General features: G+C 38.5%; 1 protein-coding gene across 1 annotated transcript; it reads left to right on the top strand.

Annotated features, from left to right (window-relative positions):
• The first annotated feature begins 421 nt into the window (after positions 1 to 421).
• ubac2 (UBA domain containing 2) lies at positions 422 to 9,381 on the top strand. Its single transcript, XM_005914208.3, has 10 exons — positions 422 to 637; positions 1,025 to 1,149; positions 1,932 to 2,051; positions 2,805 to 2,911; positions 3,195 to 3,318; positions 3,411 to 3,458; positions 6,024 to 6,132; positions 6,884 to 7,026; positions 7,500 to 7,646; positions 7,726 to 9,381. The coding sequence occupies exons 1-10, from the start codon at positions 607 to 609 to the stop codon at positions 7,831 to 7,833; spliced, it is 1,062 nt and encodes a 353-aa protein (XP_005914270.1). The 5' UTR covers positions 422 to 606; the 3' UTR covers positions 7,834 to 9,381.
• The last annotated feature ends 12,703 nt before the right edge of the window (positions 9,382 to 22,084 follow it).

The following is a 22,084-nucleotide window of genomic DNA, read 5'->3' on the forward strand; positions in this document are numbered from 1 at the left end:
AGATGGTTACACCAGTTGGTTTGATTTTACTTGATGATTTGCACCGTTTGCATAGTAGGTTTCAATTTCTTCCTACTGGTTGAAGGCTTTTGGTCTCAAAGTGCACAACATCAAATATTAAAAACAGCTTTCTTCCATCAGCTATCAGTCAGATAGACATATTGTAGCTTTCCTACACGATGCTATGTGGATTCTCTAAGCATGTGTTTATCTGTGATCTGTGTATGTATTGAAAATGCACACGTAAGGATGAATGACTCACTACAACAGACCAAACCTGCCTGTGGGTACAAATAAAGTAACCTGAAGCTGAACCTGAATCTGAAGTTCATCCATAAAAATGTCTGAGCAGCGAGACTTCTCCCGGGCTCAACACAGAACAACAGCGACCCCCACAGGACGAATTTCTTTTAACATTTGGGGCTTCTGCGAGAGAAACCTTTTAGCTGTTGTCGGGCTTCCGTAGCGGAGTCCTTTGCCCTGCCTTTCCTTCCACGGTTACAGCATGGATCCTGTCTCCAACTTTATTTCGGTGTTTTAGTGTCACTTTGGCGCTATATTTGGATCGACAGCCGTCGCCTGGACACCGTAACATACCTGGACGTTATGTTCACAACCACCGGTTCTCGTGGCCTTTGTAAGTATCGTGAATTTGCCGTTAAAACCACAGCGAGTCTCAACGGACTACTAGCTTAGCTACCTGACGTTAGCATTGCGCTGTCATTCATTTACTCTGAACGGTATCTATCAGTTAATGCTTCGGTTTGTTAATTAGAACCTTATGTTACACGTTTCCAAGTATTCAGTTTGTTCAGCTAAGGCCTCAAAGTTCAAATAAAGTGAATATTATGCTAACTTCGTAGTACTGAGGTGGCTGTGTGTCTATGTGTGCCCCGCCTCTGTATACAAATAAGCCCTTCCATCTTCACGACTCTTGGCAATATTTAAAGAATATTAGATAAATCGATGAACAAAGCGACGCTGTACATTGCTGTTAATTATACTGTGTGTGTGTCTTTGACAGACAAGGCTCCTCTGTCGAAAAGCCTTCTTCTGGTTCTAAATGGGCTAACTGTGATGCTCACCCTGCTGCCACAGTACCAAGACCTGTTTGTTTACCACCTCCAGGCTATCACACAGGAGCATCAGGTACGGCCCGGCATCTACAAGTGTGTTTGGGGGTGAAACATAGAGGGAACGCTAAAACCAGCACCTAGTGCTATCTGATAGTTTACACCAGTGAAACAATAAGGATCCAGGACTAAAGACCCTGAACAAACACACCTTGTCTAGGAGGACAGACACCAGCTTTGTTGGTCTTTCTGAAGTTTTGCTTATAGACTGTCTGCTGAAGAAATCCATTTTACCTGTTGAACTGCAGAATAAAGCGTGTGGAGTAAATTTCCTGTTCCAAGAATTTGCATGTATCCTGGCGATGCAGAAAATACATAAATGTTGTTTATGCTTGTCCTAATTTGTCACCATATTTGTTTTACACAGCTAATAGAACACAGGTTAAAACAGATTAAATTTGTAGGTTATTTATCACAAAGAATAATCAGTCAACAAAGTTGCTTTCTTACTTTTACTTTCTTAACTGAAAGTTAACAAAGAGATGTCCATGCTTCCTGCTTCAGGGGGTGGGACAGTGTTAAACCTGAATATACTGAGTAGCATGTAAGATCCCGAAGCAGAAAGCATGGGTTGACAAAGAAAGGTGATATACACTGTTGTCAAGCCTGCTTGGAATTTATGGTAAAATGTACTAGTATTTGGTTCAGAAATGTGAGATAGTATGCCAAATTTGGGACACATATGTATAATATGTGTAATATATACATAAAAGGCATTATTATACAGGGGTTTATTTGTTCTTCGTATGTTTTGGATACAAATGTCTGTGTATGACTCTTCTGTCCCTTCTGTTTTAGGTGTGGAGATTATTGTGTGGCAGACTGGTGTGTCTCGATATCAAGGACTCATTCTGCAGCAGTTTGCTCATTTACAACTTTCGAATCTTTGAAAGGAGGTTTGGCACCAGGAAGTTTGCTGTAAGTATAAAAACTATTGATAGATAAAAACATTTAAGGAAGGAGTGTAACCAGAGATTTAGCTGAACCAGAGTGAAGAGTGGATGGTGCTGTATAAAGCAATTAAAAATTATTCCCCAAATTGGCTCAGGTGATTAGAGGATCATCAGGGGGTCCTTTTGTCCCTCTGTGGGGGGGATACTCCCACTAGGTTTAAATCTGGGACTCTCCACCATTTGACCTTAGAACTGAAGAAGCTTCTCGGATGAGAGGTGAAACGTCTTCAAGCAACTTAAAGAAGCAGACGCTTTTCTTTGCAAGCTCCTTTGACTCTCCAAATTAGAATTATTTCATAGGTGTGATCATCAGTCAGAATCAGTATGAGTTTCATCTCAGTTTTAAATTCACCTTTTAGGGAAGAAAATGCATAACTTCCTCATTTAGGTGGCTTTGTGTTTGTGCAAATGTTTTTAGACTCATGGGCTGCATATAAAAGAGTGATTTAACATCTCTGTATGAACAGTAAAGATAAATTAGAAGTGCCATAAACCTCTAGTCTTTGTAATGGCCACCAATAAAAAGAAGCCTGATTGTAGAAGTCTGTGGGAAAGTGAAACTCCCCAGCTGTGACTTTAGATAGAGACCAGGTTTATGGTCTCAGTCACTTTTAACTCATCTTATGTAATACAGTGTGAAGGGTTTTTTTTTCTTCTTTTTTTATAGGTATGTACTGCTCTGATAATCTTATATGGTGCTCTTTTCTCCCTTTACCAGTCCTTTCTTTTTGGTACTTGGTGTCTTTCTGCATTGATGGATTTCTTGCTGGCAGAGGCTTTCCAGTTTCTGTTTTACTATGAGGTGGAAGAACTGCCTTCGGGACTGTAAGTAGACTTTATTATAACGCACGTGCAGCATCACTAAAATAAAAGTAGACTTTTTCAGTTTTATGGCCTGCGACAACAGTTTTCATGACATATTTTGTTTCATCATTCATGATGTATTAGATAATCAGTTTACAATCCACCTCCACAAAAGAGACAATGGCAGTTTTATTTACATACATGTAAACTTAACATAAAAGATCAAAATGCATAAAAATCAATATAAGTTCACAAGGGAGCCCAAACCTCAATCCTCTTGATTTTTCCCTCTCGCCTCCCACAGGCTTGCCCCAGTCTTCTCTCTGTTTGTGCCTTTCTACCTGTCGATCCCCAGGATGCCAGTCACACAGGTACTGGGTCGCATCCACATCACCAACAAGTCCCTGGTCTACATAGTAGGCTTACAGGTAAATCCCTATGGACACGTGGAAGTCTGTTTCACTTTTAAGTTTGAATTCTTACTAATCTCTGTTTTATCATCCTGTTCTTTGTGATACAGCTGCTGACTTCCAGCCCTTTTATGTGGCTCCTTGCACTCAGTGGATTGGTGAGTAAATAAATTCTTCTTGTCTTTTGAATGTATATCTAGCATGTGTACCAGCATTTAAAACATAATAAGCTATTCGTGACCAGGAGGGATAAATAATGGTGATCATCAAGGACTCTGTGTGCAGTATGAATCAAGGAAATCAAAATCAAAGAATATAAGCATTTCAGTATTATTCAAACAGTTGATTGATTGATTGATTGATTGATTGATTGATTAAAAAAAATATATATATAGTCATGTGAGAAAAAAAGTCTGCCTACATTCAGTTCCAAGGTTTTAATGTAAGTCTATAATTTATAAGTAGTAACAGATGCTAATCTAAGTGTCAGCACCTCTATAAAGGCAGAAGGTTTGTCAGTGGAGCATTCAGGTGTCTGTTAATACAATGCCATGGAAGAATGACATCAGCAATGATCTTAGAATAGAGAATGTTGCTGCACATCAATATGGGAAGGCAAATGCAAAACGATTTGAAGTCCATCATTCTCTAATGAAAGATTATTCACAAGTGGAAAAAATTTCATACAACAAATTCACCCAAGGTCACATAATACAGTGCTCAGAAAAATGACAAAACACTCGAGAGCTAGATCTCAGGGCTTAATAACCATATTAAATGTTAAAGTTTATAACTGTACAGTTTAAAAAACTCAGAAAATATGGCTTCTTTGGAAGAGTTTGCTAACACATCTTTAAAAAAAAAAGGCACAGACTACTACAATTTAAGGTCCTGCATAGGCTCCATCTGTCTAAATTGAAGGATTCAAGGATGTTTCCAGGGGCTGACTCAAGATGTGATCGATGTGGCCAGAATTCTGCCTCATTGTCACATATGTTTTGGACATGTCCTAATATTCCTACCTACTGGTCTAAAATATTTAAAACTCTGTCAGATATTTTTAAAAAACAACTCCCCCCAGACCCAGTAATGGCACTATTTGGTGTAGCTACAGTTAAAAACTTAAATAATAAACAAATTCGTGCTCTGAGTTTTATAACATTGCTTGCAAGACGCCTTATACTTCTAAATTGGAAAAATAAAGCCCTCCCCAACTCATTCTGCTTTATTAAGAGACACAATGTATCATTTACAGTTGGAAAAATAAAATTTTCATTAAGAGATAATGTTAAACAGTTCTACCTAATTTGGAAACCCTTTATAGATTACTTTAATAAGTAAAACTGGGAGGTATGGCCTCCTCCCATATCTGCTCCAAGATTATATATATGGGTCTACGCAGGTGTTGTTTTTTCTTTTTTTTGGGGGGGGGGTTTCGTTTGTTTTGGGGTTTTTTTTTGTTTTTTTTCCCCTCTCTCCCTCCTTTGAATATACTTATTTAGGATAATAAATGTGTATGTATAGACATAGATATGATTGTTTATATAATGGTAGTTATATTTTATGTAAAAAGGATGGGGAGAGGAAGGAAGGGAAGGGGAAAAAGAGGGGAGGGGAAGGGAAAAGGGGAAAATAGAAAAAAAGAAAAAAAAAACTATGTCAATGTAAATGAGATATATACTTTGTTGCCTGATTTGAATAAAGAAAAAAAAAAGACATGTTAGCAGAGCTTGTGTTTGCAAAGTTGCATCTAAAACAAAGACTGCTGGAGCAATGTTCTGTGGACAGACAAGAGCAAAGTGGAGATGTTTGGCCATAATGCACAGTTCCACATTAAGCAAGTATCAAACACAGCATACACGTCTCATTCCAACTCTCAAGTACAGTGGTAGAGGGGTGATGATTTGTTTTGTTGACCATCAAGTCTTCTGTATACCAAAGTATTCTAGAGTCAAGTGTGAAGCTATCTGTCCAACTGCTAAAACTTAGCTTAGCTAACTGTGTCAGGCAACAAGAGAGTGTTCCCAAAGTACAGCAATCACCAACAAATTGGCTGAAAAAGAAAAAAATCAAGGGGTCGCAATGGTCCAGTTAAAATCCAGACCTCAACTTAATTGAAATGCTGTGGCAGGATCTTGGAGAGAATACTCACAAACCTCGATGGACTGAAGAATCATTGTAAAGAAGAGCTGCCCAGAAATCCTCTGCAAGGAAGTGAGAGCCTGAGCTATTGAATCATGATATGGGATTATTTTTTTCAGACACTGGTTCTCCATTTTGGCTTAAGTTTTGTTAAATAAATAATGATTAGGTGTAATATAACACACGTTCTTCATCTCAGGCTGTAATATTATGATTTTCTTTATGCCTAAATCCTTGGAATAAAAAAAGGGGAGGTGACTGTCTTTTTCACATTACAGGGTTTTAAGATTTGGAAAGCTGATTAGACCAAGCAAAGCTTTTGAAGACATGATCATAGACTTTGACATCTTATCACTAAAGCAACTGAGGAAAATAAACAAAGGATTTATTGGAGAGGCACATTTTTTTTTTTTTTTTTTTTTTTTTAACTCGAGCTTTACTTACTGCCCTATACTAGTTTATATCTGTGGAAGCACTTAATATTGTTGCCTTACTTTCTACTGTGTAATTTAATCTTTATTCAGTAAAGATTGCTATTTCTGTATTATGTCCACATGTGCTTTTATAAATATGCCTTTCAGATCTCAGGTGGACTGTACCACTCCAGTGTCCTACGGTTACAGAAGATCCTGTTTGTCCCCGTCTGGGTGTCTCGTATTGGACAATATATTCTGGAGCCAGTCTTTTCAAGTGAGTCCATCCTTCCATAATAACAAACAAACACAAATCCTGTCTAAATCCCTTTTACAAGGACGAGAGTTGCAGAGCCTGACGTGGGGTTGTTGTCTCTTTCTGCCTGACTTAATGATAATAATAATATACATACCTTTTAGGCATTTGACTAGTGCTGTGACACAGAGTGACTTAAAATGATAAGATGTACCGCTGTCACTGTTGGCTAATCTTTTTAACTGCTGGTTAAAAAGATTTTTACCTCTCAGCTATAAAAGGCTGATGGGATATTGTCGTCAGCTCACCAATCTATGAACTCATAGATTAAGTTTTATTAAATAATGTGTGAACAGATGGAGTTAAACCAAAAATGAGCTTTTTATGTTAATGTGCAGATTACTTTTACCTCTTAAAACATTTCCTCGATAGATTACTTACCTTTTTAATGTTCTGTTTTAAGTAGCTCTTCCTCTCTAATCCCTAATGTCCCGCTCACTGATTTTTAAGCCTTTTAGAGTGCTTATCAGCCTCAAAATAGTCAGTGCTTAACAATGTCAAATTCCCTAACTGAACTATTGTTCCCTGACTGAAGTGAAACATGCTAATAGTAATCTAGTTTGTTCACCACTATATAGGATATGAGGTCCTGAAACCTCTTAGAAAAACTGAATTTGTGCTAAATGATCCTTCATAGCACTTATCCACTCGTGTACAGATATGTTATGATATTTTTAAGACGAATCTGTTGTTTATATCTGTATTTGTCAAGGCTCCCAACCTACCAGCGAGACACCTCTGGGGATGGGTGCCACTCTTGACGTTCAGAGGCAGCAGAGGATGGAGCTGCTCGACCAACAGCTGCTACTGGCCGAGTACAACGAGGCCAGGACGAATGCCAGACAACAGCCACAGGTAGATGCACACAAAGACTTAAAACTGAACCTATGCATAGACCACCCAGTTTCTCAGATATTGATTTTGCTTCTAAGGCCACATGACAGTATGCGATACAGCAATGAAAGAAAGAGGGAAGCATGCTTACAGTTACGGTTGTAGTCAGACATTTAACCATGATCATTTAGGTAGGTAGTTGCACAAATTTGAAGTTATTAAAGTTCCTGTGTAGCGTCTGTAGGGTCCAGATATCAACTCGTGCTACCAGTAGTGACACTGAACTTAGCCAAATGCAGAGCTAGTGAAAAAGAGTCAGAAAACATGAGAAGAGGAACATTTTTTAAGTCATTAAGGATGTATGCTATACAATCACTGAGCTATCAGAGTATCTGACAGATATCTGATATTGGTATTCAATTGGTTCTTGTCTAGATGGAAGTGATTAGTATTACAAAGTATTAGATACTGCTTTTGTCTGTGTATTTGTGCAGAGCGGGTTGCTACAGTGGACAAGGTTATTCCCTTCACTGAGACACAGAGGACAGAACCGCGTCCCGGTGCAGCCCCGTCCTCAGCCTCAAGCCCACCAATCCACACAGCCACCTTTTCTGGACAACTCCCCTGTAGCAGAAGAACAGGTAGACGTTTACTTCAGTGTTCCTGTATGTGTGTGTTTCTGTGCTTAAGTTTGAGCTGATTTTATCTTGTGTCCTACAGGTTGCACGTTTAGTGGAAATGGGCTTTTCCAGGATCGATGCCCTCGAGGCGCTCAGAGCTTCAAATAATGACATTAATATGGCAACAAACTTCCTCTTGCAACACTGAGGGAAGCAGCTCAGTGAGGGGAAAGAGGTGACAGAAAGAGAAAGCAGGAACCAAAGCAGACGAGCGAAAAGCTAAGCAGAAAGCAAATAATTCAGAGTCGAAGAGAATAAATAAAGGAAAGGAGACGACAAAGAAAATTTGTACAGATTCTATGAAGGCAGTGTCACTGCTCCCCTGAAGCAGTGTTAGGCTGCCCCAACAGGAGCTGAGCCTGATAGCAGGCTGATGAATGAAGTGTGAAGCACAGAGTGGATGTCATTTGCGTCATCGCTTTCTGATGGCTGTTGTAGTGTGAAACAGACGTCATTGCTCAAGGAAGGTGAGTCAGGCCTCTAACTTAACAAGATGTCTGAAAAAAAACTAAACAAAACACAAAAATCAAACAAGTCAAGAGCTTTTCTAAGAGTACATCTTAAAAATAACATTCTCCAGTCCATTGGTGGAAATAAAAGGTAGACTACTTCTTTCAAACAGAGTTGACAAATCAGCTGCCATCTCACAGGCCAACATATACAGTAGCTATGTAAAATACAGTTTGTATCCCAATGTTTTGTCCGGTGTATCCAGAGTTCTAGATGTTGATAATTGGTTAGAAGTGAAAAGGGAAAAAAGTGCAAGATTTTTGTGCACTAAATGATCAGCTGTGCTGCTGTCATTTTATTTTATTTTCATGCTGGCAAAATTAAAATAAATTAGTGGGGACTCTGGAGAAAAAACTACATGAACAATATAACCTACTAAACAATGATTTAACTACACAGGTTTTACTTTTTTTACTTTGGCAGTGTTTCATGGAAGTAACAGATTGCAACCCTTTCCTGCTTGAGATGTTTTAACAAAGCAGTTAGCCTGACTGAGAGATACTTAAAGAGCCAAACTCTTGTGGGGTTGGCTGGTTTCGCCCATTTTAACTCTACAAGTACTGTACAGTGTTGTGGACAGACGGGCTGTTTGCTGGCTACATGGACTATCTCAGGGTCCCTAAGGAGACTTTTCTGTTAATGACATAATCTCAATCACATGCGAGTGCACCTACACAGACACACAGAAGGCCTTCAAGGAGGTCATGTTTCATGCCCTTGACCATTTTTGTTTCTTTATTTCATGCTCTTGTATGCACAAACACATTGAAGGGTTATTTATTGTGTCTTAACTGAATCTTTTTTTTTTCTCGCTGCCAGCACATCTGTCTAATTCAAACTAAGTCTTAGAAGTCGGTTCATATTTATTATGCAATATCATGGCGAGAGGTTTAAGGCGACTATGTGTTGCATAGTCACTAATTTTGTGTATATAAATATACATGCAAGAGAAGTAATACTGCATCAGCAGTATATCGATTTCAAAGATGGATGCTAGTTTTATATTTTGTGCATAATAATATTGATAATATATGACCACTGAGAAGAGTCATTTGTGTTTGTATTTTTGGAGAGTGATTTAAAAATATATGGATGTGATGACAAAATTGTTGCATGGTCAACTTTTTGATGGACTGTAATGAATCATGTTTGGTCTGTCAAATAAATCAACTTGATGATGAAATTATGTGTTATTGTGATGAGTATTTACCTTTAAAAAAATAAAAATAAAACAAGCCTGTGTTTAAAACGAGTCATAAGTTGACGAAACATTAATCCTAAAGTGACATTTAAGTGTTTAGTTTGGTTTGTTGGAGTCATTAAACCATTTTTAACCCATATAACCCACATTATAACAAATTTAATCTATGTAACAATTGTCGCACCATTCTCTGTAATCCCTAGACATGATTGTGTGGAATGATCCCAGTGGCTCAGTTGTTTCTAAAATAGAGTGAAATTGAAACTGTATGCCACATTCAAAGTCACTCTAATCACCTTTCTTCCTCATTCTGATCCTCAGTTTAAACGTCATCAGGCTTTTCTGAACATGTCTATGTCCTTAAAAGGCCGATTACATATTTCCATCAATGAGTAGCTGAACAGGTGGACAAAGTGGCCAGAAAGCATACATTATGCATTTATTGTGGGCTTAACAGTGGATTGCTATTGGGTAATAATGCTAATTTTTAACACATGATGGCAGCCTTTTGCCAAGATGATACATGGGCTCAGTTATCTGCTAAAAAAACCAAAACCTCGTATTTATTTTCACTGTTTTGAGTTTGTAATTTCACTTCCTCTTGAGGTATCAGTTTCTTTCTTTTAGTAGCACAAAAAGCAAAAGGAACAAAAGAGAATTAAGGGAGGCATGCATGAGTGGTTTGCAAAATATAAGCCATTATACATTACAAGCTAAAGCAGAAATAATGTGATTTATAAAGATCAAAATTCAGGGTTAAGATTTCTATCCTTTTGTGCATATTAGAGCAACTGTGCTGTAACTGTACATAGCTTCTTTTTTTTTTAAAATGAAGATCAATATATATCACTTAGCTAGATGCTCAATAGGAAACCCCCAAAGTGACTGCAGCAGATATTACTTAAAATCATTCAACTGCAATCTAACAATACGCGATTCAAAAACGTTTATTCTTTTTTAAAGGTGGTCATAATTGCTGTTATTGATTTTTTTAATGTACCTCCCCATGATAAGCTTCATTTGATCACTAGATGGAGACATCGAGTCAGACCCGTGGTGTAGTTATTGCCAGTTAGTTCTCTGCCACACCCACCCGCTCCCATTAAGTAGACAGCTCCAGCAGACAGGCTCGCTCCAGGGTGACTGAATATCAATGCAGAGAAAATATGCACGTCTTCACACCAAAGAGTTTTAAAATCACACAGTTCATCAACTAATAACTAAAATAAATAAATAAAAATAAAGGACAGATTATACTTTGGGCCACCTAAATTTCTCACCACACGTTTATTGGACTTGAAATCCCATCAGAAATATTGTAGAGATGCCCTTTAAAAGAACCACAAAACAAAACAAAAAACCCGAAAGACCTCCTGAGCTCACAGTGACACAGTTTTATTCAGCCTCAGCTGATATATAAACCAGTCAAGCGGTGCGACTTTTAATGGCTCCTGAATTGAAAAGCTGCTTAAACCTCAGTGATTGAGATCTCTTTGTGCTACTGAGGTTTAATTAAAGACAATGATTAATAAGAAACAAAACTTCACGGACAACCAGCCTCATTATGGAGATCCTTTTGTGAAATGCCCATTTAATGCACAACATTAATCACGCATTGTTTATAATCTGGAGTTTTGGGAGATTTTTTTTCCTTTTTTTTTGCTTTGATCTCATATGTTTATATTAAAAACCCCACTTTTAGCCAGGAAGATCAGCAGCAACAGTAACAGAAAGATGACGTAGATCATAGCTACATTCAGGGGGTTTCTCCTTGTCTGGCAGGAAAACCACTACCATTTATAGTACAGCTGACTGTGACCTTGAAGCATCAGCAGTTGTGTGGGGATATTTGTCATTTCAGTTAAGCTGCCTGTGACTCTGTTAAACAATGCCTACTCTATTGTACATCATGATATACTTTAACTTTATGATAGGCTGTAATAGGAGCAGAGTCAGCGGTGTCCTTGTGTTACTGCAACTGCAGCTGCAAGTTTTAGTTGGTTATTGGTGCAGATTAGCTTTTCAGGTAAATTGCAATAAGCATTGGGATACAGACGTAGAGTTAAATGCATTGATTGCCTTGTTAGAGTTGAATGAGAACATTGATACCACTCTTTACTCTGTTGGTTTAGTAGCTAAAACAAAGAAAGACTGGAAGTGCTGCCACCTCCACTGAGTAAATAAAAACAATGATGTTTGAAGATGACATTGTGACTTAAAATGAGAGTATGAAGCAGGTGGAAGAGACCCTGGAAATGTGGAGGTATGCTCTGGAGAGAAAAGGAATGAAAGTCTGTTGAAGCAAAACAGAATACAGTTTTATGTGTGAATGAGAGGGAGAAAGGTGTATCATTGAAACTGCAAGGGGTAGAGGTAGTGAAGTTAGATGAGTTTAAATACCGGGGGCAAACCATTTAAAGCAATGGACAGTGTTAGAGAGAGGTGAAAGGCAGGGCAGAGTGGGTGGAGATGAGTGCCAGGGGTGATTTGTGACAGAAGGATGGCAGCAAGAATTAAAGCAAAGGTTCACAAGATGGTAGTGAGACCTGCTAGGATGTATGATTTGGAGACGATGGCATTAACAAAGAAACAAGAGGCCATGCTGGAGGTGGCAGAGTTGATTTTCAGTGTGATCAACCAGAATGGACGGGATTAGAAATAAGTATAGAGGGATGGCCAGGTTAAGTTGTTCAAAAATGAAGTTAGTAAGATTGTTTGTTTTGCAGAGGAAGGATAGTAGATATACTGGGGAAAGGATTTTGATTATGGAGCTGCCAGACAGGAGGAAGAGGAAGACCACAGACAATATTCATGGGTGTAGTGAACAGTATTGGTCAAGTTACTTGAAAAAAGTAATCAGTAACTAATTACTGATTACTTCCTCCAAAAAGTAATCCCGTTACTTTACTGATTACTTATTTTCAAAAGTAATTAATTACTTAGTTACTTAGTTACTTTTTAAAAACACGATTTACAACCTGAAGAGGTGATAAAGCGATAGAGCTTTCAGCCCAATTCTACTTTTTCTGCATAATCCATCATACAAAATGTAATCAAATGGAAAAGTCTCTTTTTTTTTACTTGTTTTATCAGTTTTAATCTTTTAACTTTATGCATCAAGCAAAAATTTAATTATATGCAACATTCTCTGACTTGAATAAATTAGTTTAACATTTAAACCTATTTTCTACACATTCCAGCACATAAAATAAAATATTTTTTGTGTTTACACTCACTCTTTCAAATAGATGCAAGTAAAACACAGCAGAAAATAAATAAAGTCAAAGACTAAGCGGTCCTTTTGCTCTATTTTCACCTGTAAAGCAGGACTGCGGTAGGCGGAGGTTTACCTTGGTGCAGGTGTGCCGCGGTCAGTTGCGCATTACGTCGTTGTGCACTCGGTGCTTGCTTGGAAGTTTAGGGGTTTTTTTCGCTGTAAAAAGAAGTTTTCTTCCCACGCACAGCGGACACTAATGTTTTTGTCACTTTTTATGGAATCAAACTCAAAGTAAGGTCAGTACTTCCACGCTTTAAACGCTGCACGCTCATACTCTCTCCCACAATCGACATGTGATCCATTGTTGATCTGCACACAGCTGTTGTCACTAACGGCGCACTCGCTTACGTCACTGTTGTGAGACGTTCTCGCAAAAAATCACGGTTTTAGTAACGCAGTAACGCAGCGTTCCTACGGGAAGTAACGGTAATCTAATTACCGTTTTTGCAATAGTAACCCCTTACTTTACTCGTTACTTGGAAAAAGTAATCAGATTACAGTAACGTGTTACAAGTAACGCGTTACTGCCCATCTCTGGTAGTGAATGAGGAGAGAGAGGAGGACACTAGGGATGGGGTGAGATGGAGGCAGCAGATCTGGTGTGGTGACTCCTAAAGGGAGTCATTGAAAGAAGAGTGATCCAATTTGTGTCACTACATAGCTTTGGAAACTGTAAAAAGCAAAGATAGAGGGTCTATTTTTTTCTACATTTTTACATCAGAAAGCATTATGTGGTTACAAGAGATATAAATGGTTGTTCGAACTGATAATATAATTCAATTCAATTTAGGGTCTTCATGACAAAGACATTACCCAAAGCCTGCCATACCACACTGAAGCAGGTTGCTTCGGCAAAGCTGTGCTGATGTGTTTCGTTGATTTAGGACAGCAGCATAGTTCTGTAATGACAGACAGACTGAATGTGGAAAACTGAAACTGAGACATACTTTACTATTTCTTTTTCCTCAAGACACCTCAGGCATTTTATCACGTTGTCTAAATTAATTCAGAATACACTTGCTCTCATTCACACTTGAACAATGAACAATTCAGAGCTACTTAATAATCCAGCAGTTTCACAGGTCAGCCCCACTGGAGATCAGGTTATGTTATATGTGATCCATGACCTAAAATGGGTTTGACAGTAATGTAAAAGTAATGCCTAGTTTTAGACCTAATAAATCCTATTTTTGTTAAAAAATAAAAACAACAACAAACAAACAGTGACCAGGCTTCTGCAGGAAAATAGCTAACGTCACCTTGTAGAAGTGAAAAATTAATATAAAACACACACACACACACACACACACACACACACACACACACACACACACACACAATAAAGCTGTGTAGGAGAGCAACCTGACCCATTTTTTTAATTACTGGATTCATCCAGTTCAAATTAATTTATTTATGGGGAGAAAGGGCATTGTTTACCCACTAACGTAATGTGTTAGCGTTTATGTTTCGGCGTGACTGAATTGGTTGCTGATGGCCCGCGTGTATCACTTCAAACACCCAGAGGCCTTCACCAGCTCTACCGATGTCTCCGCTCTGTTGCCATGGTGAGTGCATGCCGTTTTGTGTGGTTGCCATGGGGACCCCGTATTACAGCCCGCTGCCTGCTCTCTTCATGTTTCTGCACGATCATTTGTATGCCTCCTGTAGGCTAATGCTTTAACAGACATGCACAGGGAAGTGCCCTGAGGGAGCGCCTTCTGCAGAAACACGCCCAGGTATCCCTGACGTTGTTTAAGATGAAGCTAAAAAAAAAGGGAGGTTGGGGGGATGGAAGTGTCTCACTGTGACTTTGCATGTCTCATAGCTAAAATATGAAATATCAGCTGTATGAGTGTAATGTTATACAGAACAATGCTGCCTCTTTTTCTTTCCCACTTGCCAGTCCATCATTATGGAAGGCAAGAATGCCAAATGTCTCCCACTAATATGGTAATAATATTCAAGCTTATGCGCTTTGAGATAATGACATCATTTATTTGCTTGTTTCCCTCTAACAAAAAACACTGACCATGTCTTGTGCACTTGCTGCTTGATGTGTCTTTGCAGCAGTACTGCACGTACTCGTGTATGTCTGCCTGCATGTACGCACTTGAGTGCTCCGCGCACCACATGTGAGATTGTTCTCATCTCATTCCTAGGGCAGAGAGTGAGCGGCAAAGGCCACTGATGTTCTGCTCTAGTCTTTTTTTTTTTTTTTGGAAACTTCATAGTTAATGGGGCACAACTGTGTACCTGCCTGCAGGCTATTCAGAGGTTTGGCATTTCACTTTCATTGTGTGCTTGGTCCTGTGTGCCACTTATGGTCTGTTTAGTCTGTGCTTGTTTTGGTTACGTCAAAAGAAAAGCAATCTTCTTTAATCATTAGGGCTCGGCTAGGTTCACATTGGAATCTGTGGTTTTGTTCGACCTGTTTTTCATCTTCTAGCCATGATGACAGCTTGTTGTTGTGCAACTTTTTTTCCCCCCCCTTTTTTCTTTTGCTTTGGTTTGTTGACATCGCTCAGTACAGCTGCACCTGGACCTGACCAAGCCCAAATATAAGAAACCCCACAAAATCCAGTAATTTGCAACCATGAGATACAAAAAACCAGTAAAAAACACCATTTACACCATTTACTCTGTCTTCAGTCACATGTGACTAGCAGCTTTCACTGAATCGAGCTTATTCTTATTCATGTCTACAAGTTTCGTCCTTCCTCTGGGGCAGATGAACAGCATTTGTGTTTCACTGAAGGCATGATCATCTCCCCTTTTTATAGTGTGACAGGGAGGAGATTAATTTGAGGTGACACCTAGATAAACATGTGCAGGAAAATTCATATTACAACCATGCGTGTTTTTAAACTGGTGGAGAAAAATACATGCAGGCACAGGGAGAACATGCAAACCTTGATTACACCACCATTTGGTTAAGTGGTGATTGTATATTGGCCATAGCTGTGAATATAAGTGGTTGTCTGTCTTTATGTTGGCCCTATGATAGACTGGCAGCCTATGCAAGGTGTAAACCAGCTCTCATCCAGTGATTGCTGGGATTCACTCCCCATTACAATAAATTGGATGAGTGGCTACGAGAATAAATGGATGCATCAGAATTAGCTTTTAGGTTTTTTTCCCCCCACCACCTGAAAATGCAACTGTCCTACACAGTGTCGTCTAAAAATTCGGAGCTTTTTCTGTTATTTCTTTTCACTATATTTTACCCACAATGAATTTCTAATACACCACAGACACGCTCAATAAATCTAACATTTGCTGGATGTTGACCAGCATGGAAACACTGTGTGGTACTCTCTTGCTAATTTATAAACTATACCTTGCTCTTTCAGTGCCCCTGCACAGCACTGAATACACTCCCAGGAATCTCTTGGTGTCCTCTGACCTTTAGTTAGGTTCACTTCCTCTGTAATTGTACACACACAAGGTATGGCATGAAGGCATGCTTCCTGCGTGAGTGCATTTATTTTTATGCATCTGTGCATGAGTGCATGCTTGTGTGTACGTGTGCGTGTGTGTCTATAAATATGATGAACACAAAGTTCCCATTCATGCTTGTAATTAAGGTGAAGGTGTTAAGCTGATGAAAGCTTTCTTTTCCGCTGCTTCTCTCAGTAAACTCATACACAAACACAGCAGATCCATTACATCCGGTCTAAAACCAACTTCACTAAACAGTTCCAACATTGTCCTGACTGTGGAAACGTTCAGCTGTCAGTTCATTTATCATGGAAGCTTAGAGCTGATCCTGGTTTCTTTCTGCACAACTAATGAACAGCAGGAAGATGTTCTCTTGACTGAACAGCAATCAGTGAGGCCATCTCAGCAAACCTCTCTCCTTCTACTCTCTCATGTGTTTTCTGCCTACTCATTACTTAAACCTACCTGTGTTTGTGCTCCATCAGTCTTTCTAAGTAGTGCTAATTGGAAATTCATGCTGCCACCATCATGCTTAAGTCAGTGCAGCCTGCAGCAGCTCTACCTTCAGGGCATAAAAATATTGTTGACCTATGTTACAGGAAATCAGATGATAGAAGTAAAATTTTCAAGCAAAACATGGAAGAGGGTCTGAAATCTCTTGATCAAACTAATTTTAGTCATGTAATTCACATGAAACCTTATACATCACATTTCAGGATAAAGTGCAGGTGATAACGAAAGTACGCCCTCAGGTCCTTACAAGATCTTAAAATTAGGTCATTCCAACCACAGATGGACAGCAACACATGGCATAGCAGTGTGTGGAAAACTGAGTACATCCTCAATGCTTTCACAGTAATTACAAGGGTAAGTAGCAGCCAGGTGCTGCTAATCAAATCCACTTGATTAGGTGATCATCACAAATGTAAGCACCTCTATAAAGGTACAAGTTTTGGCAGTTTGCTGGCCTGGACCATTCAGGTGTGTGTTGATACTGTATCAAGAAGAAAAGACATTAGCAGTAATCTTACAGAAGACATTTTTGCTGCCCATCAGTCTGCGAGTTTGCAAACAACTTAAAGTCAGTCATTCTAGGATGGCAAAGATTACATAGAGGTAGAACATTCAAGACATTTACCAATCTTTTCAGGAGTGGATGTCCCAGAAATTTCACCCCAAGGTCAGATCAGGCAATGCTCATAGAAACTGAAACTACCACAGAAACCACTGAAAGAGAATCTGGGTTTTGCATTGTCATAGTCAGTCCAGACCTCAATCAGTGATTTGGTGGGACCTTAAGAGAGCTGTGCATGAATGCCCACAAACCTCAGTGAACCGAAGCAACTGTATTTTGGCCTAGTTTTTTGTTTAATAATGTAATATGTGGTTTTAGAACCTGATGAGGACCAGATAATTTTTTTATTAAGTGTAGGAACCTTAAAATTGAGATACGGTGTACTCTATTTTTCACACGACTGTTTGCTGAGCGTCTTGATGCTCTCGTCACAATGAACAAGCACAGTGTGTGCAAAGACTGGACTGTGTAGACTCAGACCCTCCAGGTGGTGCTGGAAAAATGTGAAACTTATGAAATAGATTGACAAGTACATTACAAAACAAAACAAAAAACATGAAATACACAAATATTCACATAGATGTGTAGCTGAAGTGCAATGAGTTTCATTACTAACTTCAGTTTTCGCTCCTTCAGCAACATATGCAGGGTATTTTGCATATGCATATGCAGTTTGACCAACCCACAGGATGACAATGCAGTTGCTGGAGCCATGCCACTAGCATAACTGAAAAACAAAGTACAGTATAGACTAAATTTTCTTTAATGGGATGCCCATAGTTGTCCCACTTCTTATTACCATTGCAAATTTTAAAATCCAGTCACTGCTTTTATGAGATCTGATCTTTTTTTGGGCGAGTGAAATAAAGGGATTATTATTTTAAATGTAAAACTGAAATAAACCAAAATGTAAATAGTAATAATATTGTCAAGTCATGGCTGAATGAAACGTAGCTTTAAAATTTTTTAATATTTAATACACTACAAGCATGAAATCTCAAAATTAGACATTTTTTTCAGAGTATTGCTGGTCCCTTTTTCACATCTGTATGCAGGAGTACTCGGACACTTTGATCACGTCACTGTTGGGACTACGATAACACAGAGCTCACAGTGTTCTTTCAGTCATGTTTAAACACAAAGAGACCCCCTCCCCATCTTCCGTTTTTAGTCTGTGCTGATTCACAACGGTCTGGAGCCAGCCAGCTCTGGAAGCTTGTCTCCATGGAGACAAGGGTAGGAAGGAGAGTGATGATGTTGCTGGCAGAACAGCAGTACCGAATCAACCATGTGTTACAATGTGTGTTTGTGTGTGGATGTGTGGGTATACAGGAGACAAACAGACAGATTAGATTTTTTTTTCTTTTCAAAAGAAGGGTAATTTGATTGTCTAGCACTACGTGCCAAGGTGGCTTTTTTTCTGTAGCATTTAGAGGATCATGATGCTTCAAATCCGAGGTAAAAGACAAGCAGCTTGTATTGATAAGCAATGCCATGCTCAGATGTGATTGACAGTACAGGTTATGACAAGCAAAGAGTGCAACCAATTTCATCTGACACAGATATTCTCACATTTTCAGATTATAGATAGCAACGCGTGAAACAGACACACTTACAGACTGGCTCTCAAATGAAATGCCAAGAAAAGAAAAGGTTTGGCCTCATCTTTCATCTCCTTTAAATTAAATATTGGTAGACACACTGAGTAAGTTGGGACAGTTAATAATAGTGTTCAGACCAGCCTATAGAAAAGGTGGCATCAAGACTTTGCATGTGGCTAAAGCAATTTCTCATCTGAACTCTAAACCACTAATTATGTAAATATCACATGCCATAAGTTCGCCATTGAACTCAGAGTTGGAGTGATGACAGTGATGATGATGTAGTTGCACAACGTAGCTGGTGAGTCAACATTAAAAGCGGCACAGGCTTTGACACTGAAAACACTGTTTTGGTGACCTACTGTGAACCCATCTAACTAAAATTAAGCTCAAAGCTTAATATGCCATTGTTATAGAGAGATGTTAATGGAAATTTTGTGTGGAGCGGAGGAGGACAGTGAGGGGAAGAGTGGTTAGTCATTGTTTGGTGCATGTTTATGGGACACAAGTGAATGGCTTTCATTTGCAAATGAAAATGAAGAAACTGGTTGATAGCACAAATATCTGTAACATAAATGTTACTTCTGCGTTCCATCGTTTTTGCATTTCACATCTTGAGTTATATATGCACGAAATGTTACATTATGGTGAAGCGCCTTCAGATTTGCAACTTTATTGTTAAATATGTAAATCTGTTTGCTTTCTGAAAGCAAAAGAGAACACTCAGAGCATGCAACTCTCACGGAAAGGCAAGGGCTATACTGACCTTGATGTTTTCTTATGTTTATATTACAATATGATGACAGTTTGAAGACAATCCATTAAAAATTGTGGGTAAGATAAAGTTTTTACAGAGTTTCACATTTGGTGTGACCTTGACCCGATTGTGTTCAGTGTTAAATGTGCTTGATTTGAGTTGTGTAGCCAAATGAGCTGATATTGATACTAAATTTGAAACTGATATTTTGAAAACTGGGGATACTAAACTGCTAACAAACAGACAAACACAAACTGAATTACATAGATACTCAAGTATCTACACACACACACACACACACACACACACACACACACACAGAGAGTTAAGGTTTCAGAACAGTAGACAGAAGGCAAGACCATAAAAGTTCGGCACTGTATTTCACCAAGACATGTTGGATGTGCAGGGCAGGGGGAAAAAGGTCCACCAAAGCAAGTGAAATGGCAGGTAAAAAACAAAAAAACAAAACAAGAGACCACTTGGTTCCATGTATAGTGTTTTGACCTGTATGGATGCATGTTCGTATTTGCTAATATTATCACTTCTACAAAATCCATAAAGACCAACTTAACCCAAGTTAATAAAAGCAGATGCAGGCCTGCAGGTAGAAGGGGGATTCTGCACATTTATAACTCAGATGCAGTGTTTTTATTTTCAATAAATCAGTGTGATAGTGGCAAGATGGATAACACATTTTTACAACGCCCCCTGTGGTCATGAGGTATATGCACTGTCAAGACTGTGTATTAATGGACTCAAGACAAATGAAAAGTACAAGTTTAACAGAGAAAACTGTGCTTAACAGAGAAATAGAAAGTACCATGCAGGCTGGAGAAAATATACAAGCCCACCAGGTAACAGACTGAGCATGACACTTGAAGGGAGTGTTGCATTGTAAGTAGGATATATCTATTAAATTTTTTTTTTAATCTTTTTTTATTTATTTATTTTTAACTTCTTTTTTTGAGTTTTATTTGACAAAAGTGATGCCAAACATTGTTCAAAGAGAGGCTGAATGACACATGGGAAATTGCCAGGATGAGCTATAAATAAGCCTTATAATAATTAGCATTAGTCAGAAGTGCAGGGTAGTTTGTGGTCACAGTGTTGGCAGATAATAGGCTAGTCCTGTGAATGCTAGTGTTTTGTTTCGCTGTTGTTAATCTATTGAGAAACAAAAGCCTTAGTGCTGTAAATTGCAGCAGTGTCTCAGTTGTAAATCTATGCTAATGCTAACTCTAGATAATTTTGTATGCACTACATTTTCAAAACGCCTACAGATAGAATAACTGCTAGTAGCATAAAGTAAATAGTAGACATTTAACAACTACTTTAACAGACTTGAATATTGTATGTGTATGTGTGATTAACAAAAGAAGGGGGAGAAAAGGTTTAATTAGCTCAAAGGCATTACAATCTTTGGGCATTCAAATAGTTGCAGGCATGCAAGAACAGCCCAGTTTCCATATATTTAGGTTTCTCAATACTAATACTTATCTAGGTTTCTGAAATTAAGATATAATGTTTGCATGATAAATAAACCATTTCATATGTGGGATACTCATATCCCACATATGAAATGGGATATGAAGTCACACATCATTAAACACAATAATGATGTTTGACTGCTTAATTTACTCACCTTCAAATTAATTTTGTTCTAACTCAAAAACAATATCATTTTTCAGTTAGTTTAGGATATACACTATGAATACTTCTATTAATGAAGCCACTGAGATGCCAAGTTGGGCACTTTACTGAGATTCTGAAATCAACCTTCCTTTGTGAATGCTGATTTTATTAAAGCAAACAGGAATGACAGTAGTCATGAAGCAAGAGTGATGAGATAGTAAACAGAAAATATTTGAGCCCTACTCACCCTCTCCCCTGCATGCCAGGAAGTGACCAGGTAGGTAATGTGAAACCAAACTCATTGTGCCCACTACTGCAGACTGATATCACCATAGTGACAAATGAAGCTCAAAACAATAAAAGGAAAAAAACCTAATACAATACAATCCGTATTTTGATATTGATTTAAATGGTCCTGTTTGTGATGCGAAACGTATGTAGTTGCACCAGTGTTTTTAAAACTAAAATCATGTTTAAAGATTCTTACCACATACGTTAAGTGAGTTGTTATTACAGAAGCAGTTACTTTGACTCTGTTGAGCCTCTAACTCCCTGTTTGCCAAAGTGAGCATGTGTAGAGTTCTTAGCACAGCAACACAACTTGCCAAAGGGCCGCTGAGCGAGGGAACACAGCAGAATAAATTATGATGATACTAACCAAGGAAACAATGACTGACGTTTCCAGCTGGAGGGGTAACAGACTTCTAGTATAAACAGATTTCTGAACAGCCCAGTTCAATGTGGAACATACTGCTGTAGCGGCCTCAGGGGGAAACAGATTATACTCTAATGTACATTAAAATTCGTGTCTCATGTTTATAACACCTAAACAGCAGTCATTAGCAAAGATATGAGTTACAAGTTGTACTTTGGTCTTTATTTCAACCTAGGAGTGACATCTTTTTGTG

This window comes from Haplochromis burtoni, unplaced genomic scaffold (genome assembly GCF_018398535.1).
Source record: "Haplochromis burtoni strain Fernald_Lab_line unplaced genomic scaffold, NCSU_Asbu1 Contig_7, whole genome shotgun sequence".
Taxonomy (NCBI): domain Eukaryota; kingdom Metazoa; phylum Chordata; class Actinopteri; order Cichliformes; family Cichlidae; genus Haplochromis; species Haplochromis burtoni.

Coding starts and splice junctions, on each gene's coding strand:
- ubac2 (XM_005914208.3), top strand. CDS start 607: ATGTTCACAACCACCGGTTCTCGTGGCCTTT. Junction 638..1,024: donor CACCGGTTCTCGTGGCCTTT/GTAAGTATCGTG, acceptor TGTCTTTGACAG/ACAAGGCTCCTCTGTCGAAA. Junction 1,150..1,931: donor CTATCACACAGGAGCATCAG/GTACGGCCCGGC, acceptor CTTCTGTTTTAG/GTGTGGAGATTATTGTGTGG.